Below are 21,942 nucleotides of genomic sequence, written 5' to 3' on the forward strand. Positions count from 1 at the left end.
ACTCGAGGCCTACCTAAGCAAAGAAAGACCTGGTCTGCCAGTAAGCAAAGCAGTTCCCAGTTTGTTCGCTAAGAGGGTAGGATGTGTAAAAGCGCCCCACCTAGCTTCAGGAGCTGTGAGTGCTCCCCATTTTCGATCATCTGTCAGCAAACAACATGGCAGGAGAATCAGGGAGTGAGCGTCTGAGAGGCAGGAGCTAAGTAGGATGGCTCCTACCCAGCACTTGCACACAGCACTTGAACAAGGTAGGAGGAAAAGCTGTCCTACCCAGTTTCTGCCTCACAGATGATCACTTCCCCTTCCACCTAGGTTTTCACTAGCACATGCCTGAAAACCACAACTGCACACAACTCCCTAAGCTGAGTAGGATGCTTGTCCCAACCTCTCAGTGATCATGTGAAGTGCCTTAGTAAATCTGGGTGCAATTTTGCAAAAGATGTGCTTGAAAAGTTGTGGAGTTGATTCCAGTACTGTGACTTCTGTTCTGTAGGGGTGGTGCCTTTAAGAAAAACTTGTTTCTTTTTCTTGTTCTGACCACTTGCAAACTTAATAAGCAAACTGGAATTTCAAAGTGAGGGGGATCCCTTCTTTAATGACTTACTTTGAATTTTCATGTAGAGTGTTCACTAGAGAGGGGTACTCCTGGACTTGTCCTTTATGTGACCTTAATTTTACATGGCATAAAATGCTCCTGGAGGAGAAGGGTGTTTTTGTTCAGAGATTACAGCTGCTCTTTTCAGCCGTCCTTCTAGTGGGTTTCTTTAATAGTCAGCAGACGCCGCACCTGGTGCCTTCTTAAGTATTAATGTGTGAGAGCGTGTACATGGAATTATTTAGACGATGCTCTATAACCAATCTGAGAAGGAGGAAAGAAGAACAGTGTTTTAATATCCTTCTGAGTTTTAATCACGTCCAAAGTTCCAACTCATTTTGAGCCATCACAACACTGAAGTAATCTTCTGAATGATCCTCACTTGTTTCAATGGAGTATGCAACAATGGAGCATATGGCAGACTAGCCCATTTAAATGGTAATCTTGCAAATATTTAATAAGGGACCTTTCTTTCTTATTTTTATTTATGTTTTCATTCATTCGTTCGGTTGACATGCCACATGCCACTTTTCAATTGGTAGTCCAGGTTGGCCAACCGGCTGGGAGTGAGGGGAGTTGATATTTATTGCAGATGGGAGTAATGGGAGTTGTAGTCCAACAACAGCTGGTGAATCTCAGGTTGGCCACCCCTGAGGTAGACCTTACTCCATAATTGGTTAATTTCCTCCTTGTACAGCATTGAGACTAATGCTGCTCTTGTACTAGAATGTTTTAACTGATCTCTGTTCCTCTCCTGCCCCCAGTGTATGTCCCTAAGGGTCCCCTACTCCTCAGGGACATATTTTCAGGGAGCAGGGGAAGGGGAGGGAGGGGATGGATGGATTGGGGAACAAACCTTGTATTTTCAAAACATTCTAATGTGAGGGCAGCATTAGTCTGGATGCTGAATGCTGTTTCTGAAAATGTTATAAAATCGCTATGCAAAGTGCTATACAATTCCATCTATATATTCCAGCAGGGCTGTTCTTATGGATAACTTCATGGTGGAGAGGTCTGTTATCACTAGTTGGAGGACTAAAGGCCACCTCCATCCTCAAAAGCAGGATGCCTCTGAGTACCTGTTGCAGGGGAGTAACACCAGGAGAGAGGGCATGCCCTCAACTCCTGCCTGTGGCTTCCAGCGGCATCTGGTGGGCCACTGTGCGAAACAGGATGCTGGACTAGATGGGCCTTGGGCCTGATCCAGCAGGGCTGTTCTTATGTTCTTAAATCATATAGGAGGAATGTATAAAGAGCATGATGCCGGTTGTTAACTCTATATGTCCATATTTAAGGCCAAAGATGATGTGATGTAGGAATCTTGTGACTGGAACTTCCAACAACTTTTTCTTTTTAAAAGGGGGGTCAAGGGGGGAGGGCAATTTGTATTGGGACTGGCACTGGGGAGGGAAATATTTGCACGATTACCCGTTATTATAAGCCGTTATTAGCTGCAGAGGGAAAACTTGTGCAAAAACAGTGCCCATCAGTTTCCCCTCTATAGCAAAGCCACCTAATGGTGCAGCGAGGAAATGATTTGATTAGCAAGCCAGAGCTTGCTAGTTCGAAGCCCCACTGGTATGTTTCTCAGACTCTGGGAAAAACCTATATTGGGCAGCAGTGATATAAGAAAGATGCTAGATTGTGAGCCCTTTGGGAACAGGGTTCCATCTTATTTGTTTGTTTGTTATTTCTCTGTGTAAACCGCCTTGAGCCATTTTTGGAAGGGCGATATAGAAGTTGAATGAATGAATGGCATAATCTCATACTGCGTGGGAGATGGCAATGTTAAACCTCTCCTGTATTTTACCAAAGACAACCACAGGGCTCTGTGGTCACCAGGAGGTGACACCGACTCCACGGCACACTTTACCTTTACTTAATAGCAACTTTGAGGTGTGTGTGTAATTCATGGAAGCGACAAACCCCTCTTCTTCTGCAGCCCCAGTACAATCCCTCTTGAGTGGAGGATGTAGGAAGGAGCCCACAAAACTACGATTTCAGCTGCTCTTCCCATAGAGGCATTGCAGTTGTTTTGTGCAACCAGAAGGGCCAGAAACTTGATCTACTTAAAACAAGAAACAACTTGGAATTTCTTAAATTTTATCAAGTCCATATTGTACGAGTGTGTAGATCCCATCCCCAATATAATGCGAAAGGCAAGTGGCTTGTTTCCTCATCACAATTCTCACAATCAGTTTAGTGACCATAGCTCAGTGGAAGAGCATTTGCTTTGTAGGCAGGACACAGATTCAATCCCTGACATCTCCAAGCAGGATAGAGAAATACCCATCTGAAACGCTGGAGAACTGCTGCTAGCCAGTGTAGACAATACTGAGCTAGCTGGGCAAAGGGTCTGACTCGGTATGAAGCAGCTGAGCTGCCTATGTCATCAATGGGAAGAAACGGGGGATAAAATCTAGAGGAAATGGGGGAAAGCATTAGCCCTGCCGGAGAATAACTCGGTGCAAAGATGATGATGGTTCACTGTCGCCGGAGACTGAGTTATCTAATATAAGCAAAGTCGGGAGATGCACCTCTGCCTTTTGTCCCAATGCAAAAGAAGCAGAGCATTCCTGAGCAATTTCCTTCCATCCCGGGGACGACGGGGTTAATCATCTTAATTAAAAAAGGGACACCCATGCCCAGACCCACCCGGCTGCCCACGCCTTCCTTCGCAGGCGCTGAAGGGCGCCCACGCCCACGCCCCCTCCCCCGACTCTAGCCGCGCTTCCCACTCCCTTGCCTGGCTGGCGCAGCGAATGGAACCGCAGCGGGAACAGGAGGGCGGCAGAGGCGGAGCCAGGGCCGGTGACATCACGACGCCCCCTCCTTGCGGTCCCGCCTAGATCTCCCCTCTTTTTTTTGTCTTGTTTTGTTAATGAGAAAGTCTCTCCTCCTCCCCAGCCGCTGCTGCCGCCGCCTCCTCCTCCCGCGCGCTCCGGCTCAGTCGCCTAGGCCAGGCGTTGGTGGCGCGCGCTCTCTGGCGCGCTGAGCCAGCCTTGGAGCCGTGCCTGCCTGCGCAACCAGCCTCTTTGCGCGCGCTCGCCTGCTCAGGCTGCCTTCCGCGCGCAGGTGCCGGGGGCTGCCCTAGCTCCGGCCAGCCTCCAGTCTGGTTCCCTCCCTCCCTCCCTCCCTCCTCCTTCCCTGGACGCCGGCTCGGCTTCCTTCTCATCTGGCTCTCCCCCCGCCTCCCCTCAGGACTGGAGCGTCGCTGGGAAGCAGAGGGGTGGGCTCGAGGAGGAGGAGGAGGGGGGGGCAGAAAGAAGGAGAAAACGAGGGAGGCTCCCTGTTAGCAGCTGCAGCAGCAGCAAGAGCAGCAAAGCCCCCTTCGCACGTGAAGAGCCGGGAAGAAGGGCCAAGGAGCAGCAGCAGCAGCCGCCGCCAGCCAGCCGGCCGGCCAGCCTCTCTCCACTACTTCTTCCTGCTGCTGCTGTGCTGCTGTTGGACAGCAAGAGCCGCGGCCCGGCCGGAGGAGCCCCGCTAGCCAACTGACTCGCCTGCCCTGCCTGCTGCTGCCCTCCTGGCATTTGCCGCCTCTTGGCTGTGCCGAGGGAGGAGGGGCCTCCCCTGGCCACCCTGCCTCGCTGCTCCGCGCGCTTCTTCCCGGTACTCACACTTCTCCCTCCACCCCAGATGTGATGTCCGGCTAGGCCCCCCCCACCTCCCCCCTTAGGTTTGGGTGTACCTTCCTCCCTTCCCTGCCCCAGTTCAAGACCTCCCTTTCTCTCCCCCCACCCACCCCCTCAGCCGTGCCTCCCTGCCCCGCGCCCCCCAGCCGGGTCCTCTCTCCTCCTTCCTCCTGCAGTTGCAAAAGCCCTGACTCCATCCTCCCACGCCTTCCCGTGCAAGGTTTCCCCTCCATCCTCCCAGCATCTCCCTGCGCCGAGAAACTCTGATCCACTTTTCTCCCCCAATAAGAGGATCTCCTCTCCTTTCACTTTGTCCCCGCTCCTCCTCCTCCCCCCCCCCCTTCCTCCTTTCCGCAGCACTGGATCGCACTTTGGTTCTCTTGCCTCCCGGCTGTCGCCTCTTTCCAGGACACCCTGCTCGCCTGGCTTCTCCACCTGCTCTTCACCTCTGCTCCTAGTCCAGCGTTTCACCACATTGGGGATCTGCCTTGGGTTTGAGAGCCGGGGAGGGGACTTGCTGAACCCCCTCCCCATGCCTTTGATCGCCGCCTGCCTGCCTGCTGGTGTTGGATGTTCAGAGGAAGAAACGGGAACTTAGTGCAGTCCTTTCTTCTGGGGGATGCCGGTGGTGGCCGTGATGATGACTTGATGCTTGGCTTTGCCATGGATGGGATGACATGCTTCATGGTTGCCTTGGTCACGCTGGTGCTCTGTTACCCGGGTCCACCTTGGTGCATTGCCCGTCGCCTGGTGCTTTGGACGGGTCTCCCGGTGCTGCTGCCTCTGTTGCTGTCTATGCCGGCCTCTCTGGCTTCCCCAGTAGCAGGTAAGGGAATGTAGAAGGGTGGCAAGGTATGTCTGGAGGTTTCCTTTAGTACTGTGCCGGTGCTACCTGGCCTTCGATATTGCTTTCTGGATTCTTTTGTTGGGATCAGGGAGGCCAAAATATTCCAGGACTTCCCTTTGGTATGTCTCTTAAACTCTGCTGCTATTTTATGTTCCCAGGTTGCAGCTGATTGCTTTGTAGACTCCCTTGTATACAATTGTTGTAATGGATTTCACCCCAATAACATGGATTGCTCCCTCCACCCCAGGAACATTTTGGGAACAGCCATTACAGTGTTCAAGATGTAAAACAATGACATCCGCGTTGGTACCCCTGAAAACCTTTATTTCTTGTGCTTGTCTCCTTGTGTGTGTTATGTACTAAGGAAAGGGAGTGTGTCATTTTGGTGATGCTCTCTCCATAGAGAAATCCTGCAGGGCTTGTGTTGGTAAAACTGAGGACAGAAAAGGAAACCTTTTCATTTTTGCTATTCATACATGTTTTTTTTAAAGGAAGGTCATTCTTAATTAATAGCTTGATTTCTTTGGGGGGTTGGGGAAAAACCCAAAGTGGAAAAATGGTGGGAGACTTGAACCTGTTAAAATGAAATGAAATTAAAAGATAAGGAGTGGTCCCTACCTTGCCTCTTGAAAATTGCTTGGGAATCGTGTATCCAGTTTTCTATGATGTCATCTGAAAACTGAAGCACACTTGAAGTCCATTTGTGATTTGCATGTTTTTGGGGCATAGTGGAGCATTTTTTCCAGAATAAGTGCCCTGACACTTGAAAGGGTTTTGTGCTAGCTTGTAGTAGCGTATCTAGGATTCCAGATACATTCATTGGGAGCTCAGGGTGGAACCACAAAGTGTTGAAATGAGGACATGAACCCAGTACACAACTCTTAAGATGCTCTCCCCCCCCCTTCCCCCAAAAATGGGTTTGGGTTTTGCTTTAAAACAATACCTCTAATACTTTGTGTGTTTAGCATTTTCTCAGTACTTTAAAATTGAATACTCCAGCTGGTTACTGATAAGAGATGAATAAATGAAATTGTTATACAGTTGTTAAACTGCAGCAGGCAGATTTTATAGGCAGGCTTCTACTTGTAGAAAAAAGGTTGAAATCCAATATGCCTAGGAGTAATGCCCGTTGAACACAGTGGGACTTGTTTCTGAGTGAACTTACTTAAGACAGTGCTGCATATCCTATACCCCCACTGTGTGTGCGCATGTGTGTTTTTTAAGGAGGGGGAAATGCCATCCAAAAGGCAACAGATGACATTTTAGAATGCAGTCACCATCTGCTAATGCAGGGGTTGGCAACCTTGACTTTCCAGCTGTTGCTGAACTACAACTCCCATCATCCCCAGCTCCAAATTGTGGCTGGGGATGATGGGAGTTGTAGTTCAACAACAGCTGGAGAGCCAAGGTTGCCTACCCTGTCTAATGTATGATTTTGTTACAATCTAACATTAAGGCTATCTTTTAAAAAATATGGTGTCATCTTGTTTCCCCAGCCATTTGGTGAGACAGTTTAAGGATATGTGGGGATGTTGTTAGCCATTGACAAAAGCTTCAAGTTATATTTTTTTGTGCATGGCCAAGTTGTTTCTTTTCATTTTGGTTTTTTTAAGTCTTTTTGGTCTTTTGGTCATTTTGGTCTTTTGGTCATTTTGTCTTTTTAAAAAAGCACCTTTTAGACATTTGCAAACATATTATCCATGGAAGGTTTATAAATATTGCTCGGAAGGAGAGGAACCATTCCATTAATCTTGGTGGGCATTGAACTGGGCCAAAGGTGAAGCTCGGAAGTAACTTTGAGAGATTCAGCATATGGATTACATAGGAAGCTGCCACATACCGAGTCAGACCATTGGTCCATCTAGCTCATTATTGTCTACATAGTGACAGCGGCTTCTTCAAGGTTGCAGGCAGGAGAAGTCTCTGACCTATCTTGGAGAAGCCAGGGAGGAAACCAGTGTTTCCTCTAACAGGGATTCCTAGATGTTGTTGACTACAACTTCCATAATCCCCAGCCAAAGGCCACTGCAGCTAGGAATGCTGGGAGTTGTAGTGAACAACATCTGGAAATCCCTGTTAGAAGGAACAGTGGAGGGAACTTGAACTTTGTGCATGCAAGCATGCAGGTGCTCTTCCCAGAGTGCCCCCATCCTCTAAGGGGTATCTTAAAGTATTCACATATGCAGTCTCCCATTCACATGCAAACCAGAGCAGACCCTGCTTAGCAAAGGAGATGATTCATGCTTGCTACCGCAATACCAGCTCTCTAATGATGCAATAATGTCTAGCTATATCAGTTATGGTTTTCAAGAACACAGATAAGAATATCTCAACACTGAAAGTTTTACTGGAAATGAAATCTTTCATTGGAAGGAGACAGCTAATTTTCATATTTTAACATCAACCAGGATGACAGTTGGCACGTTTATGATTGTGGCATGGCTGTTACTGCTGATGACTTCCAACCAGTTGACATGATGAAAGGTCCTCATAAATATTCTGAAATTATTAACTAGGCCTCTGCAAAGTCATGATGCTTAGTGAGATTTTAAAGTTCCTTTAGAGTGATTGGTCTTGAGAGGATGGTATTGTCACATGCTCAAAACTTTCTCAACTAGGAACAATTCTTAAGAGTACAATCGTAAGGAAATATTGTGCCATCAAGCCGATGTCAACTCCTGGTTACCACAGAACCATGTGGTTTTCTTGGTAGAATACAGGAGGGGTTTACCATTGCCTCCTCCCACGCAATATGAGATGATGCCTTTCAGTACCTTCCTATATCGCTGCTGCCCAATATAGATGTTTCCCATAGTCTGGGAAACATACCAGCGGGGATTCGAACTGACAGCCTCTTGCTCCTTAGGCAAGTTGCTTCCCTGAGTACATCAGCCAAGGAAAATTGGCCCTTCAGGCTGCAGATCAATGATCCATAATTCAGGGCTAGACAAATCCCAAGCGCATTTTTAGATGGCGACTTTACCTTGAGAGAGTGGGTATGCATTCACATATCGGCCAGATTATACCCCAAAGTCTGTGCGATATTTCAGAGATAACTTCATACACGATTTGAGTTTCCCCTTCTGTATTGGAACCTAGCCTGATATATGTCTGGAGTAAAAAAAACCCTCTTTTTGTGTCTGAGCATCCATTATGCCCTGAACTTGCAGTAAAGCCTTGTGGTAAATCCCCGGTAAAGCCTGCTGTCTGAAAAGCCTCCAGGTGCCAGGGTGCCATGGCACCTAGACTAGGATATTCAGTGGCATTGTTATTTAATAAAATCTTTGTGTCCCCGGCAGCCCAGTTTCTGTTCTGTTACTTGTAAAGAAGATAAAGAGATGCCCATTTACTCTCCCCCTCCACAACGTCCATCACTAATTTTGGTAATTTTGCTAAGTGTCCATTGCCTGGCCCCTAAATTTTTGGGTTCGCTCCTAGATCCAAAGAAAATTTGTCAAGACCCGCCATAATTTTATTCTTGAAAAGTATTGCATTTATTTGCTGGCCACTCAGTCCTGACTTGCCACCCTGGGGCTGTCACTTGTTCTGTGCAATGACTTCCCCACTGGCTGCTGCCGCCTCAGTTTTGTGCTGGCATCTCGGCTGAATAAAAAGTACTAGCTGACCTGGTGCAGAGCATCTGCTCCCCTAGTCCTCCCTGTCTCTCCTCCCTCCCTCCAGCCCCAGTCCGTTCTCCCCCTCCCAGTCTGCTTTCCCACTTCTCTTCTCCGCCCGCCTGCAGGCTTTCTCTCCCCGGCTGGCCCGGTGGGCGCTTTCCCTTTCTACCTGCGGGCGCGGCGGTGTACCCGTGGCTATCTGGCACCTGCTGGTGAACTCTCACGAGAGCTGCCATGCATGGGATTAGCCACGGGTATGCCTTAGAGAATCAAATATATAGATTCCTTATTAAACTGTGTGTGGGTCAAGTAATGTAACCCAAGTAAGACGTAAAAGTAAACCGGGTATGTGCGTGCGTTGTGTTGTGCATGACACTAGCTGTGAAAGTGGTGGTGGTGGGGAGCTCTTAAGTTTTCCTCTTTGGCATACTGGATTGGAACAGCAATATAAATAATGGGGTCAATAATAGTGATATTTTAGTACTTACAAAAATGACACTAAACAGCAGGTTCGGATCAGTTTCCCTCTTCAGTGCAATTGGGAAACAGAATGGCCCAATTGGAGGTACACTCTGCAGTTTATGAAAACATACATCGTGTGTGTGTGTGTGATATGAGGTGTTTATAAGGCAACTGACCTTGGTAAATTGAGGAATATCTGAAGTATGATGTTGCAGAAGACTGAAATAAAAGTTTTACATTTTTTCCTGTTTCTCTGGGTCAATGAGTACCCAGAATGTTGGGGGGCAATATGCTAAATCATTGTAAACCGCTTAGAGAGCTTCCAGCTATAGAGCGGTATATAAATGTAAGTGCTATTGCTATTGCTATTGCTAATCTGATCCCACAGACCATATGAATGAAGGTTAAGATATGGAGTGTAATCCAGAAGTGTAATACTGGCACCAGCCTTGGGTTTGTTATTTGAATGGGGAAAGTTTAGGAATATCCCTTCTCAGCAGGTTAAGTCTCCTATTATACAGTCCCCAAAAGTTTGCATGCTAAAACACCATCCCAAAACCCTCCTGGATGCTTGGACTGTTGCTATGATCTCAAGTTAGTGGTAAAGGACCTGCTTTACATCAAAAAGCCCCACAGTTTCTGGCATCTGGGAGTAGCTTTGGGGGGAAGTCCTGTCTGGAAACCCTGGAGAGCCACTGCTGGATAGTACTGAACTTTATCAAGCAATGGCTTCCCTATCAGTTAAAAACAACTTACAGTAATTGACTGAAAAAGTGCTTTGATTAGTCAGGCAGATTAAAAAAAAAGTTTTTAATACAATACTTGTCCAAGGAGACAGCAAGCACTGAATACGACAAATATTTATATACTGCTTATCAACAGAAGTTCCCAAAGCAGTTTACATAGACATAAATAAATAAATCAAGTGGTTCCCTGTCCCCAAAGGGCTCACAATCTAAAAAAGAAGCATGAGATAGATACCAGCAGCACCCGTTGGAGGAATGCTGTGCTGGGGGTGGATATGGCCAGTTGCTCTCCCCCTGCTCAATAAAGAGAATCACCACTTTAAAAAGGTGTCTCTTTGCTCTGTTAGCAAGGCACCATCTTTAAAAAGAGACATATCCCTCCATTATCTCTTGTAGGAAGGAAAGTCTTTTATCATTTTAAAAACAGATTGTTTATCTTGCTTTAGAATATTTTTCCCATATGCAAATTTAATAGGGTAATCAGTTAAGTGACTAAAACTCAACAAAGAGTTGGCTGAGATTTCTTTAATCCAGTGGCAGCTCTACAAAAACAGAATTAGTGTCAGGGCTGTGTATACAGGGACTGGCCTTGTTCAGTGATTCAGGCTGATTTGGGTAGGACCTCAAAGAAAACAGACTGCAACCTGGAATATTGCTGAGAAGGAGTGGAATCTGCTTCTTCTCACGCCAATCACTGGCATGGGTGGAGGGAGTGGGGTGGGAGAGAGAGAGGTGACAGAAGTGAGGACTGTGTTTGGAGTTACTGGGGGGAGAGAAGTAGCAGCACAAAAGTCTGAGTCTTGTAATTTCCAACCATGTGAACATTTTGGTTTGTGGTTCATCATAGGAATCTTGGCTATACCAGGGGTTCTCAAACATGGCTCCCTAGAAGCTGGACTACAGCTCCCATCATTCCCAGTCACAATGGCCTTTGGCCCACCAGTCCTGCAACACTTGGCGACCCAAGTTTGAGAACTCCGTGGCTGAAGCATTTCAAGGGTGACTGGAAGTGTCTTCAGATCTTTTTGAAAGGAATTGCTAAAGTGGTCAGTGTAATTTGGGCAATGTGACCATCTTTAAAGAACATCTTCATTTTCCAGGCTCTTCAGTCTTTGCTCAGATCTTATCATTGCATAAGCTGAACATCTTGTTTGTTATTACAAAAAAGAAGAAGAAGAAGAAGTGGATGGTGTTCTGTATTATTTCTGATATATGCTGTCTTCTTCATCTTGGAGCTCAGGACAGGGCATGAGGGTTCTAATGAGATTCCCATTCAGACTCTGGGCAGCATTTGACCAGTTAGTCATGACTAAGCACCATTATATCCAAAGAGGCAGGTTAGTCATGACAAGCTTAAAATCCATTAATTTCAGTGAGGCTTAATCTGGATGCTGCCCACTGTCCAGACTCAGTACTGCTTAGCTTCAGCAAGGTTGTTGCATTGTATGCCTTCAGACTGTGCATTGGGATTACTTTGGTTAACAACCTTCAAATTTTGCCATGCCTCCCTCTGCAAGAGAGTTGAGACCTTCTCATGTGACTTTACTAAAAATTTCCTGATTCCTCTGGTCATCTCACTCAGCCTGTTCTTCCTTATGTTCCCTTAGAGCTTAGACTTCTTAAAGAACACTCGTCCTATGTATTTCCCCCCCTACTTGTCAAGCAAAAAAAGAACTTCTGCACAGACAGTTCTTGTGCCTGTGAGTAAACTCTGCTGAACTTGTACCTTCTCTTCTGTTTGTCCTGAAGACAGATGATGGAGCAGTGCGGTGTGAGATGGCGGGGCAGTGCAGTGTGTGTTTTGTAGACAGTGAGGCTAGATGTACATGGGAAATGCAACTACCCCTAAACACAATAGTGGCTGACATCCTGACTAACAAAGCACTTGCATAATTAACAAAGTTGCACTAATGTAAGAAGATTGCATAGTTATGCAAAAAAAGGGGGATTTGCAGAATTGTGCTCTTGTGCAAAAGTTCTCTTTAAAATAGATGATGCATGCTGCAGCTGCACAACTGTTGCATAGTGCAAGCATGCTTGGAGTTGCACCAGAGATGTAGGTTTTTTGGAAAATTTTGAATTGAAAAATTTCCCCATGCAAATTTCCCATTCATTTGTATACAATTACTACAAATTTTCCTGATGCCCTAAATAGATTGTGCTCTAATTTGGCATGTCATTTGAATTCTTTATACAATGTGAAAAACAAACAAACCTCCACCATATTAATTTCCCCTCACTGTATCTCAAAAGTTTTTTGATTAGCCAAGTAGAAAGATTAGAAATGGAAAACTTTCCATTGAAAAATGAAGTATGGGGAAATTTCCTCTTATCTCTGGGTACCACTAAGCTTGTCTTAAATACAATTTCTAGACTTCGTGCAAGGCGAGTAGATACTGGAGCAGTTTTGCTCAGCTACTTTGCTCAGTGAGCCACCTAATGCGCAGCGGGGAAATGATTTGACTGGCAAGCCAGAGGTTGCCGGTTTGAATCCCCGCTGGTTTGTTTCCCAGACTATGGGAAACACTTATATCGGGCAGCAGCGATATAGGAAGATGCTGAAAGGCATCATCTCATACTGCGCGGCTGATGGCAATGGTGAACCCCTCCGGTATTCTACCAAAGACAACCACAGGGCTCTGTGGGCACCAGGAGTCAACACCGACTTGACAGCACACTTTACTTTACTTTACTTTACTTTACTTTGCTCAGTTGCTCAGCACCTTTCAGCAAGTTCTTCATTAGGATATCAGCCAGTGTGAGCACAAATGCCCTTACTTGCTACATGGAATCTTGTCTCTTTTTTCCTTTTCTCTCCTACTTAGACAGAAATCTTGTTGAAGTTAAGGATAGATTATCAGCTTTGTAGTTTAGATCCAGCTCCCCTGAGAAGTCCATAATTCTGGGAAAAGTGGAAGGAAAGAGAAGTAGAGGACGACCAGCGGCAAGGTGGATGGACTCGATTACAACAGCAATGAATGCACCTCTGAGGGATCTTAAAGGCCAAGTTGGAGACAGATCATCCTGGAGAGAATTTATCTATGTGGTCGCTAAGAGTTGACACCGACTTGACGGCACTTAATCAATCAACCAATCAATCAGTTTTGTACTATTGTAACATTGCCAATTACAAGATTACCACTTAGCCAAATTTTCCATTCTTCCTAACTTTTGGTTTTGATTTTTGCCAGGTTGCTTTGAAAAAAACTAGTCCACAGAAAAGGTGTGGAGAGTCTTTATTATTTATGTAGTGCCATCCAAATACATGGTGCCTTATTAAAAAAGAGAGAGAGAGAGAGGACAGGTCCCTGCCCCCAAGGGTTTACAGTCCAGAAAATTACACAAACTAGACCATAGAAGAAGAGGGAGGAAATGATGGCAAGGGTAAACAGAGAAGATTAGTACAGTATGTGATTATTCCATTTCCACATACTTAGATTTGGTTACAGTAGGATATGAAGATTAAAGGTTTGGGCAAGTTGCTTCATAGAAAAGCCATATATGCATTTTCCCACATTGTAGAAGGGTGGGCATCCATTATATGGCTTGCGCCTGCTACTTGCTCCAATCAGATAGTGCCTATTTAAATTAGAAGTTTTCCCATGATTCCTGGCAGCAAGCCACTCTCAATTCCCATTCTGTCTTCCTCCATCCACAGAACAGGGTTTTAAAAAATCTCTCTCAAATTCTATACCCTACCATTTCCAGTTATATTTCATTTTTCAGGTGTCTTTTTATTTCTTTCCTCCCCCCCCCCATTTCTCTTTAGTGTTAGTTAGTGTGGAAAGGAGTCTGTTTAAACAAACAAACAATAATTTCTTTTCCAGTGCCTATAATTCTCTATGTACTGTGTGCCAGATCAGCCTCCCTCAGTGGTGGGTTCAGTGTCTGATTTTATATGATAAGATGGGATATAAATTAAATAAATACATTTTTCCTCTAGTGAAACAGATTTTTGGTTCTTCTCCCTACCCCACTCTTTCTAGCTTGACCTTTTTTCTGTTAATGCAGTGGGTTTCATTTATTCTGTGTGATAAACATGAAATGTGAGATAGAACTGTAAGGTAAAGTATGCCATCAAGTCGATTTCGATTCCTGGCTCCCACAGAGCCCTGTGGTTGTCTTTGGTAGAATACAGGAGGGGTTTACCATTGCCTCCTCCTGCGCAGTATGAGATGATGCCTTTCAGCATCTTCGTATATTGCTGCTGCCGGATATAGTACCAGTGGGGATTCGAACCAGCAATGTTTTACTTGTTAGTCAAGCATTTCCAAGATAGAACTATAGCATTTAAAATGTTGTGTTGCTTTGCATGTCTGGTACGACATTATAATAATTCATTTCTTGTTTCCAGAAGGTGTTTAGTTTTGCCTGAGCTGCTTTGTTGAGTAGCGTGCAGTTGAAACTGACAATTTTTATAAGATACTTGCTTATTTCATTGTCTTAATTTGCAGAGCAGCAAAGCTGTTTTCTAATTTAACATCCTGTTGTATGCTTTTTTGTAATATTGTAGGTGAAGAATTCTGTTATCACAGATGCTAAAGAATGGATTACTGTGAATGTGTAGATTGGCTCTATATGACATGACCTGGAGCCAACATATTTCGGCTCGGGACAGTTTGCTTTGTGAATAATTGGATTGATTCATATTGGGTGGATTTATTTAAGTCAAGTTTCTAACTTTATAATTAATAGGTTTCCCCCCCGATCAAGCATACATACTAATTGGCTTATGTAACAGTCCAAATACGTCAGTTCATAACTCAACAGAACCTTTATACCTAGAAGCATAAACCAAACTTCAGGTTAGGCCAGGGGTGGAGCTGCAATAGGGTGAACGGGTCTGAACAACCCACGCCCCCTGCCTCTGGGGCTGCCTCGCTTGCAGCTCAGAGCTGGCTGGAGCGTGGGCAGTAAGAACATGCTTCCGCTCTCACTGGAGGGGCGGGAAGGCTGCCCCTGCCGCACCACTGCCATAATTGCTGCTGGGGGAGTCTGCTGCTACTAGGATAATGAACCTGCCATGGGAGGGTTGCCTATAAGAATATGAGCCACCCATGTCCTCCCTATGCCACTGGGGCACTTTCCAGATTAGCCTCTTAAAAGCAGCTAAATGCCTCGTTCAGGCAAATCGCAGTCAAAACATAAAACCTGCAGGGGGAGCAGTCTCGCGAAAACTAACAACCCGGAAAAACAACACATTTTTAATGCTGGATAAACGACGTCATAGCACTAAATCGCAGTGATTAAATTCGAAACAAGCATCTGACATATGAACAGCACCCTGCGGTCAGCATTGGGACTGTGGTGTCACAATACAGGAAGTGTGGAAGCACACTTCAGAGATATGTCCTGACCCCGTTTTAGGGTCTAATCTGGAAAGTGCCTGGGTTAGGCAACCCAAGTACCTTTTGCGTTATAGAATTTATATCTGCTTAGGAGAGCAATTGCGAAATGTATTAGGCTGATAGGACACTAAGCAAGATTACTTGCTTGAAGTCTGTGCCTTGAACTTACTTGAAGCAAGGGCTGGTAGTCACTGGTCAAAACAGTATTTCTGCACAGCATGAAAGTAAGTTTTGTTTGTTTGATGATCTCCATATTCATCATTTGTACAATAATAAATGCAGTTATAACTCAGTGTGTCATATCTATACTACTTGACCTGAAACTTCAAGTACATTTATTGGCTGTTTCAGATGTAACCAGGGGCATAACTATAATAGGGCAAGGTGAGACAGTTGTCTGGGGGCCCACTGCCTTGGGGGGGGACCCCAGAGGCAAGTCACATGACTGACTCCCCCAGCCATGCACCCGCCCGGGCTTCCTTCAGTTGTATTCATCCTCTGAAATTGATGCGAGTGTTAAGACCTGGAGCTACCAGAACAGCATGTCTTTCTCTAGGACCATTAAATGACTTGCATCATCCACAGTTTACAAAGCCCTTTAAAAAACAGGATATATATGTGTGTGTGTGTGTGTCTGTGTGTGTAAACTTTTACTATGCTTTTTGTTTCCACTATTCAGCCTCATTTAAGATTTCTTTACTTCATGAGCTGAGCTTCAGTGGGGGGGGGGGATTTTAAAATCTTGTCTCTGGGCCCTCTCCAACTGCCCCTGGATGTAACACAGAGCTAGGATTAAATCCTGGTTTAATGTGATATTTCTTTGCTTCTCCCTCCCTTGATATATAAGGACTGGAAGAATTCTATTTCTGATTCTGGTTGAATCTGAACTGAGTGGTTCTGGTTTCTTCTAACCATAGTTCCAAGATAAACCTGGTATTCAATCTTTTTTCAACCAGTTTATAACTGAAACTTTTAGGGGGGAAATTGGATATAAACCAATTTATATCCTATATAAATTGGAGATCTGATCATCCATCAGGCCAACCAAGGCGGTCTTAACCCCATAGCTCACCCGAAAGCCAGTTTGAAATGGGTCTAAATAATTTGTTTCTTCCAAGACTGCCTAGAGCTGAGAAGTCACTACCCTCTCAATCACATTGCCCAACCTTGCCCAATTGGAAGTGATAACATAAAACAAATTCAGACTGGCCCAAGACCATTTGTTCCTTTATTTCAAAAGTTTATAATCTGCTTTCCAAGTCATAAGAATTCTTGAATAGAAGAACAAGTTATATAAGGAGAATAATAATATAAGAACAGCTAAAATAAAGTTTAAAACATCAACAGTTTTATGGAATTATGTACCTGTATCATCAAATGCAAGGTAAGGCTATTAATTATGGGGAACCACATGATTAAGTAACAGAGTACAAAGTTGTCATTTGGAAACCTTGACCTACAAGAGGCTGTATTTCCATGAAGAAGGTCCCAGGTTCAAGCCTTCACATCTTGTAGGACTTGGAAAGACCACTGTCTGAAATTCTGGGCAGCCCCTGCCTCTTATTGCAGACAGCAGTGAGCTAGATGGACCCATGGTATGGATCAGAATGACAGCACCATATGCTCATATTCTGTGTATTATATGCCAGTATTGTTATTCTGTGTATTATATGCCAGTTAGTGTTCATGGTTTTGGGGGGGTTGGTGTTTTTGTTTTGTTTTGTTTTTTAAGGTGGGGATTGCTTGTGCTTTAAAGGCAGATTATTTTATTTTAAACCTTATTGATTGATTGATTAAGTGACGTCAAGTTGGTGTTGACTCTTTGTGACCACTTAGATAGATTTTCTCCAGGATGATCTGTCTTCAGCTTGGTCATTAAGGTCTCTCAGTGGTGCATTCATTGCTGTCGTTATCAAGTCCATCCACATTGCAGCTGGTCGTCCTCTTCTTCTCTCTCCTTCAATGTTCCACAGCATTATGGACTTCTCAAGGGAGCTGGGTTTTCGCATAATGTGTCTAAAGTATGATAGTTTCAGCCTGGTCATTTGTGCCTCGAGTGAAAATTCTGGATTGATTTGTTCTATGATCCATTTGTTGGTTTCCTGGCTGTCCATGGTTTCCTCAAAAGTCTTCTCAAGCACCAAAGTTCAAAAGCGTCAATACTTTTTCGATCTGGCTTCTTAAAAGTCTAGCTTTCGCATCCATAGTGTGTCACAGGAAAAATCATTGTCTGAACAATTTTAATCTTTGTAGGTATAGAAATGCCATGGCATCTACATATCCTTTTCTTCATTGCAATCCTATCACGTGCTAGTCTGCGGTGTATTTCTTGACTGCTGGATCCTTTACTATTGATGGCCAATCCTAAAAGACAGAAGCTATCTACCACTTAAATGTCTTCATTATCAATTCGGAGGCTGGTTGCTGTACCCGTTGTCATTAGTTTAGTCTTCTTTACATTTAGGGTCCAATTTTTTCACTGTGCTCCTTGACTTTCATTACTAGAGCTTGCAGATCATCCACATTCTCAACTATCAGAGTGGTGTCATCAGCGTAGCACAGGTTATTGATGTTTCTTCCTTCAACTTTAAAACCACACTCATCTTCTTCCAGTCCAGCTTCTCTCAGTATATGTTCAGCATATTAGTGGAATAAACAAGGAGAAGGTATACATCTTTGTCTTACTCTTTTGCCGATCTGGAACCAGTTTGTTTCACCATGTTCTGCCTGGACAGTGGCTTCTTGTTCTTTGTATAAGTTTCTTACGATGTTCTGGGACGCCCGTTTTCCTAAGGATATTCTACAACTTGACATGGTCGACACAATCAAAGGCTTTTCTGTAGTCAATAAAGCACATATTGACTTCTTTAGGGTATTATTTGGCTTCCTCAATTATCTAGCGTGCATCATCAATAAAGTCTCTTGTTCCTCAGCCTTTTCTGAAACCAGCTTGAACATGTGACATTTTGCTTTCCATGTAGGGCTCTAATCTGCGTTAGATGATCCTGACCATTATTTTGCTAGCATGTGAAATTAAGCCTTCTGACTTGGTAATGACTAGAGTGCTGATCTAACTTCATCTTCCTGTACTAGAGGTTCTTGCAAGTAGGGAATATCTTCTGGAGTATCTTGGATATTGATGTCCCTGCTGTACAGATTTTCATTATAATCCTTCCATCTCTGTTTGATGTTTTCTGAATCAGTTACTATCTGTCCTTTGGCATCCCTTAACATACCAATTTGAAGTTGGAATCTCTGTCTGAGTTCAGAGATCTTTTGGGAAACTTGTTTTTCCTTGTCTATTTCCATCCTCAAGGGCTTTACAGATGTCATTGTAGTACTGCTCCTTGTCTCTTCTAGCAGCTTTCTGAAATTCCCTATTAAGTTCCTTCCTGAGGTCTTTATCTTTCTTTACTTTGGCTCCTCTCCTCTTCTTGGCAATGTCCACCATCTGTTCTGACATCCATTTTGCTTTCTTCTGTTTCTTGGTCTTTGGCAGTCACATTCGTCCTTATTTAAGTTCATTCCACAATTCCTCTGTGGTTCCCTCTCAGTGAGGTTCAGAACTTCAAAGTGGTTCCTGATGTTCTCCTTGAAAATGGTGGGTACTTTTTCAAGATCAGATGGTGGAAACTGTATAGCTTTGTTTTTCTGCTTTAGCTTGACTTGGAATTTGCACATGAGCAGTTCGTGATCTGTTCCACAATCACCCCCTGGCCACGTCTTTGCTGTTATAACTGAGCTCTTCCACTTCCTTGCACCAATAATGTAATCAATTTGATTTCTGTGTACTCCATCTGCTGATGTCCATGTGTATAGGCACCGCTTTGGTTGAAGAATATGTTAGCAATGAAGAGATCATTGGCTTGGCAAAAACTAATAAGTTGTTCTCCTGCTTCATTTCTGTTTCCTAGGCCATACAGTCTGACTGTGTTTTCCTCCTTACCATTTCCAGCTTTGGCATTCCAGTCTCCAACCACCAGCAGCACATCTTGCTTGCATGTTCTGTCAATTTCAGATTGCACTTGAACATAAAACCCTCCAACTTCCTCTTCTTCTGCTTCAGTTTTTGGGACATAGACTTGAAAAACTGTTACGTTAAAGGGTTGTCCACGAAATCGAATTGATATTAGTCGGTCACTGACTGCATTGTACCCAAGTACTGTCATTGCTATATCCTTCCTGACTATGAAAGCAGCACTGTTCCTTCTTTGTTTTTCGTGTCCTGAGTAGTAAATGGTATGATTTTCTGAATGAAAGTGTACAATTCCAGTCCATTTTAACTTGCTGATGCCCAAGATGTCAATCTGTAGTTGATTCATTTCATCTTTCATTGTGTCGAGTTTCCCATATTCATGCTTCTTACGTTGCACGTTCCAATTGTAATTCTGTCTTTGCAGTTTTGGATTTTCTTTTCCTGCATGGCAACACCAGCCGCTAGACATCCAAAAGGCTTTATCCTAACTGCATCATAAACACCATCGGTACTCTGAGAGATCCTCAGCTCTTCCTCAGTAGCATGTTGAGTACCATCCGACCTGAGGGGCCCATCATTCGGCACTAGGGATGTGCACGAAGTTTCTTCGGCACCGGCGGGGGTAGTCCTTTAAGGGCGGGGGAGGGTGCACTTACCCCTCCCGCCGCATACCCCCTGCCGGCGCTCCGTCACTGTTAAGCCCCTCGGGGTGGCAGCGTTCCTCCCTGCTGCTCCGTTTTTGTCATCGGCCGGAAGTGGCCGGAAGAAGCAAGCGCGCGTGCGCCTGCCGTGCACGCGCATCCGCATGGCAGACGGGCGCGTGCACGCCCGCAACGGGCGCACGTGCGTTTGCTTCTTCCGGCCATTTCCAGCCAATGACAAAAACGGGGCAGCAGGGAGGAACGCTGTCGCCCCGAGGGGCTTAACAGTGACGGAGCGCCGGCGGGGGGTATGCGGCGGGAGGGGTAAGTGCACTCTCCCCCGCCCTTAAAGGACTACCCCCGCCGGTGCTGAAGCACCGAAACGGCCCCCGGAGCTGAAATGTTTCGGAGGCCTCCAGAATGGCCTCCAAAACGTTTCGGGCACAAGCCTATTCGGCACTACATTGACAATCATTCTATCTTGTCTATCCATGTGGTTTTCTTGGTAAAACACGGGAGTGCTGTATGAAATGATGCCTTTGTTGTTGTCACTAAAGTGACTGTCCTTCCTATATTGTGCTGCCCAATATAGGTGTCTGCTTGCTTTAGCTGGGCAGCTAGGATGACCTTTGCGCCTTGGGTGACCCTACTGGGAGTATACCTCCTGGCGTACTTCGCTCATCCTCCCAGGAACACACACACACACACACACACACACACACACACACACACACGGCACAATGAGGCAGCATAGCAGGACTTGAGGTGTGTGTTAAACCTTATATTCCTCTTTAAATAGAGCACTGTGTAACCTTCTATTCTGCTGATGAGCAAAATTATGTATGGGTGGAGAAGAAAGTAGCAATGATTATTTAAAGTTTGGGGGAAATCTCACTGCATGCATTCATATGTATAATTAGGGGCACTTTCAATGCCTCCAAATGGAAAAATTTGGTCTGTGTTGTGAAGTAGTACCAAAAGTCGTTCTGTTGTGAAAACAGTGTACCCTAGAAGGAAGAAACTCACCTGTCATTTGGAAGTATACAGTTCTCAGAACTGTTTGTGACAAATTCCCTTGAATGAAAATAATATCAAGTGGCTGACATGTTGTGAAGCCAACCACCTTCGTAATAGTCCACCCTGGGGCTGCTGTTGACTTCAGAGGCATCCTCAATGCTGTTTTGAAGCAACAATTGCAGAAGCTGTGTTTCTGCATGTTTTTCCATTGTCACAAATGAAGAAAGCTGTGGAATGCAACTTCCATAGTTGTTGATTCAAAAGAGCATTGGGGATGCTTTTGAAATCCACAGCAGCTCCAGGGTGAACCATTGTGGCAGTGGTAAGCTGTGCATCATGTCAGCCACCGATTTTAAAGTAAAGCTGTTTTACAGCCCAAATATTTCATTTTGCAGCATGCATCTAATTGACTTTCTCTCCTCTCACCTATGCTTTGCCCAGGTGAGTATTTTTATTGTTGTTGCACACTGTATGGCTGAAATTTACTTTCAAAAACAATGCTTTGGAAATATTCTTCTGAGTGGAAAACAGTACTCCCCGTGAACACAAATAATGATAATTTTTTATCTTTATGTGGCTAAAATTCTCTCTCTAATTATGCAAGGAGTGGAGAGAGTTGACAGAGAGAAATTTTTCTCCCTTTCTCACAACACTAGAACCAGGGATCATCCCATGAAACTGAAGGTCAGGAAATTTGGGACTGACAAGAGGAAGTACTTTTTTACACTGTGCATAATTAATCTATGGAATTATTTGCCATGGGACGTGGTGATGGCCACTAGTCTGGATGGCTTTAAAAGGGGTGTAGCCAAATTCATGGAGGACAGGTCTGTCAATGGCTAACTAGTCTGGTGGCTATGGGCCAACTCCAGCCACAAAGGCACAATGCCTCTCAGTACCAGTTCCAGTCTGATCTACGATTGTAATAAAGTTTATCAATCTACCAGTTGCAGGGGAGCAACAGCAAAATAAAGGGCATGCCCTCACCTCTTGCCTGTGGGCTCCCTAGAGGCATCTGGTGGGCCACTATGTGAAACAGGATGCTGGATTAGATAGGCCTTGGG

At 44.8% G+C, this 21,942-nt stretch overlaps 1 protein-coding gene across 6 annotated transcripts in view; it reads left to right on the top strand.

Annotated features, from left to right (window-relative positions):
• Window positions 1–21,942, top strand: part of KIAA1549 (KIAA1549 ortholog) — a 217,243-nt gene that overhangs the window by 23,402 nt on the left and 171,899 nt on the right. Inside the window, exon 1 of one of the 6 annotated variants that reach the window (XM_053255916.1) lies at window positions 3,413–5,050. The exons of 3 other annotated variants lie outside the window; for them this stretch is intronic. In XM_053255916.1, the coding sequence (XP_053111891.1) occupies window positions 4,795–5,050 (256 nt within the window). In that variant the 5' untranslated portion in view covers window positions 3,413–4,794. Of the gene's footprint in view, window positions 1–3,412; window positions 5,051–21,942 lie in introns of those variants that run through there. 2 more of the 6 variants (XM_053255914.1, XM_053255915.1) reach the window with 2 other exon arrangements.

Source organism: Hemicordylus capensis, chromosome 5, assembly GCF_027244095.1.
Source record: "Hemicordylus capensis ecotype Gifberg chromosome 5, rHemCap1.1.pri, whole genome shotgun sequence".
Classification (NCBI taxonomy): Eukaryota; Metazoa; Chordata; class Lepidosauria; order Squamata; family Cordylidae; genus Hemicordylus; species Hemicordylus capensis.